Here is a 10,779-nt window from a genome sequence, read left to right as displayed (position 1 = left end):
TCATGCCCACATCGTGGCCGTCTGTTTGCATTTTGGATGTTTTGAGCTTTTTTAAAATGCAAATCGGATGGCCACGATGTGGGCATGAGCAAAAACGCTCATGTTCAGCATGACCTGATCTTGCTTCCGTTGGGGGTACCTTCTGAGGTCAAGAGGACCTCGAGGGTTTTACCAGTGTTCCCATGAAAGTACACAATCAGGTTTTCCAGCCAAACAAAGGATTTGTAACATGGGATGAACTTTTGATCCTGGATTTAGCGGGTTAAGGTTGGGTCAGACCCGGCCCACTAGTTCAGAAAATTCTCAGAACTAGAGAGAGACCGACAGACTCACATACACACAAGGGTGGGGGTTTTGGTAGAGAGAGAGAGAGAGAGAGAGATGGGGAAGACGCCGGTGCGGATGAAGGCGGTGATATACGCGTTGTCGCCGTTCCAGCAGAAGGTGATGAGCGGGCTCTGGAAGGACATCCCCCACAAGATCGAGAAGAAGGTCTCCGAGAATTGGATCAGCGCCACCCTTCTCCTTGCCCCTCTCGTCGGCACCTACTCGTATGTCCTTTCCTTCCCTCTCTATCGTTTCCTCATTTGCCTTGATCTCGTTGATCTAGGGCTTCCTTTATCATCCTCTTTGCAGTTTCCTTTCGTGTCTGTCCTGCTTGCCTGGTTCTCTCCCGCCTTTGGGATGAAATTGGTGTCGCTATGTTTTACGATCTTCGAATCCGTTTCGCGTTTCCTTTTCGCTTCACGGTCGCGAACCTAGGGTTGATCTCCCGTTCGTAGTCGCGCTCTCTGGTCTGATTTTAAGGTTTTATTGCTGGAAGCGAGAAAAAAATGGCATTTTCGTTTGCTTATTGGGACCCTCTTTATGTTTTTGGGGTTTCCTGGAAGTTTAGTCTCTTGTGTTTGGAAAGTTAGGGTTTTGGTTATGGAAGCCCTCATCGTCATCATTATTATTATTCAATGGTGAAAATTGTGATGGATGCAGATGATCGCTTTTCGGTTTCTCAGTGAAGCTCATATACGGTAATTTTTTTCATATACGATATTGAGTACACGAGAAAAAATCATAATAAATTTATAGATTGTTTATTCGCTTGCTTCCATAGGCTGATTCCATACCCTGCCTTCATCTTATTTGCACTGGTTAGAGTAAGTATGGAAATTCTGGATTTTTGTCGGGGAGACACCTGGATTTACTTTTCTATTGGCCATAAGCAATTCTTGAATGATGATTTACCTGATTTCTGTGGACATGCACTGAGATCTGTTGCCATTCGTGATATGGTTTTTGTTACCATATCATCTTAAGTCCACTTGGAATCTTGTTGTGGAAAACTTGATGCGTGTGTTTTTTGTGATTTTAATGTTCTCTGTGCAGATTATATGTTATGCATTTCATGGTTGTTTGCTTGGATTGCTTGGCCTTATACCATGAAGCTTTTCTCTAACCATTGTAGGTACAAAAGTGTTTGCTTGGTTTAATATTTTTTTGTGCAATCACCATTTTTCACCTTAGTGAAACCTTTACATCAAATTAGAGTTGACAAATGTGGCTCTCTATTGCAAGATCATCCCTCAAAATCTTTGACATCTTGAACAAAGCAGATAATGAGAAAAACCTTAATTTGATAATTCTTTGATGTAGATTAAAACGGGGTAAAGAATCTAATCAACACATTTTTATGCTTCAATATAAAATTAAAAATAAGAATTCAATTGAAACTCAAAGCAAAGTAGCAACAAAACGAATAAACAAATAACTAAGCTTCAATAAACTAATCCCCCTTCTAAAGCTGTTTTAGTCCTATTTATTAAAAAAGAAACCATAGAAAATCTTAGTTTTAAACACAAACCAAATTTAGATGCAATACTCAAATGGAAAAAAGGAATCCAAATGGATCCTATGAGTTAGACTTGGACCCTCATTTTGGGTTACCTCTCACATTTGATTTGATTCAATACACCATTTAAGTTTAATTTTGTACTTCTATCTATTGGAGAACAACTCAAAGATCAACGATTCATCTCTAGTTAACTGGGAAAGTGATGCAGGAGCGAAGCAGAAAGACCGAGTTCATAAGGGTTCATTTGGATCCAGTTTAGTTTAGCCTGTTTAGGCTTTTTTATTTGGGTTTATTTAGATTTGGTTTTTCTAATGTAATGGATCCATCTCGAATCCGAAATAGGCTTAAGGTTCCTCGTGTTTTCCTATAAATACTCATTATAATGATTGTTAGAGAGGCTTGATTGTTTGAGATTCCCTTTATTTATTTAATTTGATGAATTATTTTATTGTTGTATTTCCATTATTCTTGTCTTGTGTAGTTTAATCTGCAAAAGAGTGGTAACGTAGATTTTTTGTGCATCATCGGTTTCGAGGGTGCATCAGAGAGTCTCATTTATTTGACCATTTATAGACTACATTGTGTAATTCAAGTCATGAGAGCACTTACATTAGTAAATATGGCAGCAAGTCTGCACATTATTTAATATGTTTGTGATGCCATGCATTATACCTTTTTCTTTTCTCCAACATTTACCTTCGAGCTCAGTTATATTGTGATTCGGATATTTAGAGGTTCTACTCCATTCCGATGCACCACCATGAGATCTGTGTGTTCCTTAGGAATTCTTAATCTCAACAAAAAAGGTCCTATCCATTGCAAAGCTGAAATTCAAATTATGGCACAAAGATTGTATAACTTTGATAGGTACTCAAAAAATATGGGTTAATACTTGTGGAGACCACTCCAATTCATTTTGACAATCAAAGTGTCATCCATATTGCAAAAAATTCCAAGTTTCATGAGCAAACCAAACATACAGGGATAATTAGTCATTATGTGTGCCAAGAGCATTTTTTTTCTGAAAGAAGTGTATCAAGAATATCTTAATGGACCATTTCACAGCCCTATGTGCAAATCGGATTACTGATTTCTTTATAAATTCTCGGTCTACCTCACACTTTTGTGCCTTCATTGGCAAACCCATGATATTTATTTAGGAATATACCATAGTATGTGATTGACTATATTTCCAAACACACACATAATATATATGTATGTTGTGTACGTGTGTATGTATTTATGTATGTATGGTATTAAACCATTTGCATTAATATTAGCAACATTCAGATTCAGCTGATTGATATGATCAAAATGCCCTAAGTAAAAGTATGTTGTTACTTCTTAGTGATAAAAAGTCACTTTCACATTGCAAACTAAAATTTCTAATAAACCTTTTCTTATTTTTCCAAAATTGCATTTACTTTCTCCTTTTTCCTTCAAAAAAAAACATAAGCTACTCCTAAAATTAATTTATATGTTTTAAAAGATGCAGCCACTTTTCAGGATATTATGGTCATTTCAGCCAGTTGAATGCTGTTAACATTGATATAAAAGGCTTAAAGTTAGATAAACACACACACACACATGCGTGCACACACACACACACACATGTGTATTTATAGTCAAAAGACTCAAAACCAAGTAGGTGCCTTCTTAACAAAATCTCAGAAAGTCTTAAAAGTAAAAAAATAGAAACTAGAAAGGAAAACATTTGAAAAATAAAATCTTCTAGAAGATGCCATGATAACATTATGATATTAACATAATGTTTTCATTTTTGAGTTTTTTATTACCTTATTGTGGCTGTTTGGATTTTTTTGTTTTGAACAGAAGGCCTTTACAAACATGATAAATTTACATAAATGGTGATACTTGTGACTGTGATATGTACGTATCTACGCTACGTCTTTTAGAGACGTGTGTGTGTGGGGGGTTACTTTTCCAGCCCCCATGGGTTGAGAACACCTGGCCAGCAAGGGGTGTGTGAAGGCGCTCGAGATGAAGGACTCTGGATCAAACCCCACTCCTGCCAGGATGCATCCGATCACTTTCACTGGTTGGTCCCTGTAAGGAATTGGGGTTGGTGGACCTCCCGTGGTTTACTTTGTTAGGAGACAGGGGCCCATTAAGTGACCGCCCCCCCAGGAAAATTCCTTATCATGAAAAAAATTCCTTTAGAGATTTTTTGTATCAAGGAAGCTGACTTTCTATAAGGGATGCTTCATGTGCCAGCTCAAATTGATGTCTGGCTAGGTTGCTCAGCCTCAGCTTGCTAAGCTTAAGCTCAATTTGATTAAAGCTTGGTCTCTCCATTTATTATTATCTTTTAATTTATTTTCATTGAAGATGGTAAATAGAGAAAAACTGCAATTTAAAGTGGTGACATCTTCTTGGAACAATAATTCTATAAAAAAATCTTAAACAGAGTAATATTACATTAGATAAAACTATAGATCCCTTAACAGGCTTGACAATCTCTTAAAATGTTTACGTTCAAGCTCATCCTCTAGCTTGTGTATTAAATGGCCTTACTTGGCTTGTGCCAACCTTTTATGGAGCCATCGCGGAGCCTCTTTGTGAGGTGCTTGGCTTGTTTTACACCTCAACCGAAAACAAGGGGGATATCATTTCCTTGTAGGTTTTCCTGAAAGTGACCATATTGTAAGTGCTTAGGTGTATTCCAGAAATCATGTCCCTTAAATTTCTTTTGGTTTAGAAGTTGAGTTACAGCTAAATGAACACAGGTAATAAATTATGACAGGTTCCAAAATCTGACTATTATCTACCAGTTGTAGCTCTGTGTAGATTTTAGACCATCGTGTAAAAGCCATGTATCTGGAACTTGGTTAAGGGCTATAGAGCATTAGGTGGAGTGATAAGGTTGATTGCATTGCCATAGGTTGTGGAATCTGATTGTGGTTTTTGGAACATGGCCTATACTGTGTGTAGGGAGAGTATGGTTTAAACAACCATTAATCTGGGACTTTTTTGAGACCTCTAATTTTCTGCTTGCAGTTCTGATATGGCTTTGGTATTAACTATGTTTCAATTAAGCTGTTAACATAAAATTTGGTTTGTTAGCATAGAATTAAAGCATGAAGAAGTCAAGCAAGTGTAACATGAAAATACAATTTGGAACTGGCGTTTCTATGAATACATACTGCAGACTATTTTACTTTTTTATTGTAAAGCATTCTAATAGAATGGAAGTATTTTGATTTTGGAAATCATTGCACTCCCTTTTTTGTTTTCTTTATCCAATTTAATCCAAGTTTTTCTTGTCATGAATTGTTAGATCATTCAAATTATTGCATTATAGTTGTTGCTGGAAATTGGGTTTGTGACTTATTTTAGATTCTCTAATTGTTATTCATTATTGGTTCATAAATAATGCATTATTTATTCTTATTTTTTGATGATTTCCATGAAGTTTATGCTTTGTGCTTCGAGGCTTATGCCTCTCTTCATGGGCAGTGATTGCGCCTTGATACACCTGAACACTTTTCACAACATTGGCCCAAACCTACTAAGAATAGTGCTTCTTAGGAATCCATGAATAAGAGGCAAGGAATTCTGATTCCTGTGCACAGGAATCCCAATCCTGTATATAGGGATCTCAATTTCCATGAGACAGGAATCCCAATTACTATGTATACATGAGACAGGAATCCCAACTACTATGTATAGGAGTTGCTATTCCCATGATACAGGAATTCCGATTCTTGCAGCATGGAAATCCCGATTCCTCAAAAAGGATTCTGGTGCAAATCTCAACTATGGAAATTAAAACACATGTGTGTGTGTGTGTGTGTGGTACAGATGTGCATACGGTATCAATGAGTTCAGTCAATTTCGAGTAGATCGGACCATGTCAATTGGCTTATGATTGCTTATTTAGTACAAATCATATTTTTAATCTAACAATTTGGATTTGGAAGGCCTTCTTTCATCCATTGCTGTTATGTATGCATCGTTTTTTAGGTGAAATCCCAATTAATTAGCTAAAATCTAGTCCGTTGTTTCATTTTTTGTTTGTTGTCTTTGTTATGTATTAATGCTTGAATTTTTGCTTTTGACCTGATTGATCTTGCTATTCTACCATTGTTATATGTTGAGAATTACAATGAATGCATCCACGTATGTGCACACATGTACACTGAAAATTTCAAAAACTGTTTTATTATTTATAATTTATGCATCTTTGTTGTTGTTGTTGTGTGTGTGCACGTGTCCACATGGGCATGTAGGTGTGTTGGAGACGCATATGCACATAAGGCACAGAAGACTGTTTGAACACGAGATTTTAGTTTTAAGATGTTTACTAGAGGATGCAGGTGGGAAGGTACTCATTTAGATGGGTTGTGTCTGAAGTGTTAAAATCTTTTTACTTATGCCTTCTGTTGTAAATCTTGCAGATATGTGCAGTACTACCAAGAGAAGGAAAAATTAGAACACAGGTACTGAGTTGCGGTTCTTTGAAATGATTCTGTTGCACTGTTACCCTTCTGCTGATGACATTTTTGCAAAGCTTTATGGATTTTTACATAAACAATTTGATCTGCAAAAATGATCTGATTCCATGTTACTGTTCAAAATAATTTTTTTGTCAGCCTCTTAGTATGATTGGTTTGTTGCTTCCTTTCCAAGATGTAATGGGCATTTGAGCACTTCCTGGTTTAAGCGACTATAACTCTGTTTTTATATTCAATTAAAGATTATGTTTAATTAGAGAAATTCGTCTGCATATGAGCTCTAGACGGCACCATTGCCCTTCAGTAGACTCGGGGAACTGATCTCTGGGATGGGAGTTAATGCATTTGGTAATAACTTGGATCAAACTACCTTGGTGGTGGCTGTTTGGGATGATGACGATGAAAAGGCAGATTGTGCACTTGGGAAAAGATGCGCAAGTCTTCTTTTGTATTTGCACCAAAAGCTGGATTTGGTAACTGCCACCTCATAGAAGTGCAACTGTGTGAGCCGTCAAATCCAGTAAATTGCAGCTTTCACTTTTCCAAATGCATAAACTCTGTCCGACTATCAGTTCCCAAGTTTTGGAATAGACGGTGGTCGGTTTCATAGTAAAAATGGCTGCCCATTTCGAGATGGATGTGTTTTAGAGTCCTATCACTGATCCTTTTATTTGTTGAATACTTGAATTTCATTCTTATATACAAAGTTAATATTTTATCATTTTTTGTGCGTTGGATCATGGTTCCATATGATCTGCAATCACTGTCTTTTCCATATATATGGTAGAAGTAATAGCTTAATCAATTGGGACATGGTATTGCTCAGTGTTGTGAGAGGCGTACGCCTCAGTACCTGAAGCGTACGCCTCAGAGGCGAGGCGCACGCTCAAGGTACTGAGGCGTGCTGTGATGCGCAAACTGGCCCTCATCAACCTCCAGAACCCCCTCCTTCATCCCCAAGTCTTCCTCCTCTGCCCGATTAGTCGGCTGTGCTAACCCCAAGTGCCGGTGGATCCACCGCCACTTGCCGGCCAACTGCTCCTCCGCCGCTCCCTGCCTCCCCTCCCACCGCTTCACTTCCATACCAGTTGTGAGAGGCGTACGCCTCAGGAAGCGCAGGCTCAACGCCTCGCTTCGCCTCATCGCATTTAACAACCTTGGTATTGCTGTATTGGCGAAGGCCCAAACTATCACTGAAGCAATGTACAATAAGTGGGGCAATTTTGTTTTGGAACTAGATGGTTGGCTGGTTCGTTCAGATGCCTAGATTTGCTGATCCATAAGACAAACGGCTTTGTGCTTCCAGACTCGCGAAAACAAAGTAGCTGGTAGCTGACATCTACGGTGGTTTTTGTGGTTAGGGTGAGTGGTTGATGCCATGTAGTTGTGATTTCGAGTCCGGATCGGGTGCAATCACTTGGCACAAAATTTGTGCATTAAGCACCTGATTGCCGTCCATCAGGCATTGGGCCCCACAACTGACATGCCTGTCCCCAAGATGGAGGGTGATCAGGTGCTTGATGCACAAATATTTGTTCCATCATATTGCCCCTGAATTTTTTACCATGGTTTCAAACTATGTCCCAAGTGTCATCTTTATTTTGAAAATATCATGATCCTTTTGAGACTCAAAATATCATTTTTTTTTAATAAAAAACACAGTGTCTGTTCCTAGTAAATTGACTATGTCGAAGACATCTATGGTGTCAGAATCACCAAAAAAACATTGGAGAGAGAGAGAGCTGCTAAGTGCTAACCACTTTTCTACCTAACCGAAGGGTTTTTTCTCATGTTTCACTTAAATATGACATGGTTGACATCCCAAAAAATATGACATGGTTGATTTACTAGTAAATAACATTTGGATCATATTCTTTGATAAAAAAAAAAAATGTTTTTTTAAGCCTTGAATATTTAGAAAAATCTTTGACCATCGATTTTTTAAGCCTTATATAAGCCTATTGGAATTGGATGATCCAAGAGTTGATTCCTGTAAAAACAAACATATGCACAATTAGGCGAGCTTGCTCGGCTCGAACTTATTCAAAAAACTAAACGAGCTGAGTTTAAACACAAATCCAGGTTCAGTGTGGATAACTGAGCCGAGCTTGATTAAGTCACTGAGTGCGATAAGGCTAGTATAAGTTACATATAAAATATGTTTGCAAAATAAACGTCAAGAATAGTCGTTTCATTAATGGGTGGGCGTTAGTCAGTTTCTTAAAAGGTGATGAGTTTGAATCTCACGTTTTTGCAACTTTTTGCTGTAGTCTAGAGAGGCTTTAGTATATATAAATTTTCTGGGTCTTAATCATCGTAACAATGAATGTGGTGTAATGGTGTGTCGTGTTCGAATCTCTCTTTCTGGCTAAAACTTTTTTGGAACAATAGTAAAGCTCGGCTCAGCTCAAGCTTGGAACCGAGCCAAGTCTGAACAATGTTGTTCAACACCAGCATTTTGAATTGAGTTGATCTTGAACAGCCCAGGCTTGACTCGAACTCGTGTGCATGCCTACAAGTACGTGTATGGTCAGATTTAAGGAAAACATGAAAACCTCCTTCGAAAGCCCTGGACCCGACCCACTTTGTATTGCTGCTTTTCAAACCCGAGCTTGTTAAGAACCGGGCCAAAACTTAGCCCATTAGTAAACGGGATGGGCCATCTCTGGGCCGGGCCGGGCCAATGCCCACCCCTAACCGTACGACAAGCAAAGCTAAGGCGACTAGGTATTTGATCTGAGGGTGTTATTTTTGTGTAAATATGAAAAAACCATTACTAATGAAATAATTATGAGTAAATCAATAATGTTTGGTATAACGTATACAAAAGAAATAAATTGCTTTCAATGTGAAAAATGCTAAAAACATTGTTATCCATCAAAGACCGCCTGCCTAGTGGCCTAGGCCCTAGGCCACTACTCCAAACCGCTTTGGCGCAGTGAGATGTGCAGTTGGGATTGAGTATAACCAATGATCAATAAACAAATACTACTCTAAGGTGAATCCAGATCAGGTGCAATGACATTGCACACTTTTAGTGTGCTGCTGCACTTGATTACTCACCATCTGTTGTTGGGCCTTACAGTTCCCAGTTTTTTTTCTTTTGGAGCACTCAGATGCAACAATACACTAAAAGTGTGCAATGTCATTGCACCTGATCCAGCCTTTCTTTGGGTACCCCTGACGGATATACTGTCAAGGGTTCATTGGATCGAGAGTGCATCAGCTCTAACTGGTTACCGTAGGTGCTGTTTTGGATGCCGTTCATCCATCCGACGAGAACCATTTTTTTCAACCAAATGAGAGAATTATTCTCATCAGCTCCATTCTCTCGCATCAATGCAAATGTGAGAGAAAGGAGTGTGAGAGGATGACTGTCATTTGAAGTGGAAAATGAGTCATTTTCTCATTCTCATGAGAAACAGAATCACAAGTGGTCCCTTGTAATTTCGAATATCAATGATTTTAAATTACACATCATTTGGAACCAGTTCTGGCGAGGAAAGTAAACGTCTCCTTAAAGGTATCCTTTTTAAGGATGGCAGCGGACCAAGGGGAAATGGGGCCCTGCCTTGCCTCGTCAAAGGACATGAAACGGGGAATGAACTGAGGATGGAGGCTAAAATCAAAACCCATGCTGGGATGGAGGTGGGGATGAACTTACTCTTCCCCTCGCTCTGCCTCGCCCGTCCCCAATCTCTATTAAAGAAATTATTATTATACCCTTATACATATTATAAAATCCTCTCTCTCTCTCTCTCTCTCTCTCTCTCTCTCTCTCTCTCTCTCTCTCTCTCTCTCTCTCTCTATGATGGATGTGTGGAAATACAATAAAAGATAAGATTCGGAATGAGGAGATACGTAAGAAGGTAGGCGTTGCACCCATTGAAAATAAGATGAGAGAGAATCGTTTACGGTGGTTTGGACATATTCGGCGAAGGCCTAATGATGCTCCAGTTAGAAGGATGGAGAAATGGGAAAATATATTAGTTAAAAGAGGTCGAGGTAGGCCTAGGAAGACATGGATGGAGGTGATAGGAAAGGATATGAATGCTTTGAACCTCACCGAGGACATGACATTTGATAGAAATGATTGGAGGAGAAGGATTCATGTGGAAGACCCAAAATGATTTTCCTTTTTGGTTCATATCGCCGACCCCAATTGTTTTGGGATGAAGGCGTAGTTGTTGTTGTTGTTCTCTCTCTCTCTCTCTCTCTCTCTCTCTCTCTCTCTATATATATATATATATATATATATATTACTAACCTTAATATAAAACCCTTTATCGAATCTCTTTTCTTTTTTTCCTCTAACAAACCGCACTAGATCTCATTTCTCTTCTCTCCTTTCTCTAATATTGAAAGGTAGCAGCGGCGGAAGGATTGAAAAAATGTGTTTTCACTCCATTTGAACCGGAGATGGAGGACATGAAATGAGGAATGAACCAGGGATAGAGG

General features: G+C 38.7%; 1 protein-coding gene across 1 annotated transcript; it reads left to right on the top strand.

Annotated features, from left to right (window-relative positions):
• The first annotated feature begins 347 nt into the window (after positions 1-347).
• LOC149838303 (cytochrome b-c1 complex subunit 8-like) lies at positions 348-6,577 on the top strand. Its single transcript, XM_090007658.1, has 2 exons — positions 348-551; positions 6,265-6,577. Exons 1-2 carry the CDS (start codon positions 382-384, stop codon positions 6,311-6,313), a joined length of 219 nt encoding a protein of 72 aa, XP_089863784.1. The 5' UTR covers positions 348-381; the 3' UTR covers positions 6,314-6,577.
• Positions 6,578-10,779: the final 4,202 nt, after the last annotated feature.

This window comes from Nuphar pumila, chromosome 5 (assembly GCF_984573655.1).
Source record: "Nuphar pumila chromosome 5, dmNupPumi1.hap1.1, whole genome shotgun sequence".
Lineage (NCBI taxonomy): Eukaryota > Viridiplantae > Streptophyta > Magnoliopsida > Nymphaeales > Nymphaeaceae > Nuphar > Nuphar pumila.
The sequence above is the reverse complement of the archived record's forward strand: the minus strand, read 5'-3'. Positions and strand labels throughout refer to the sequence as shown.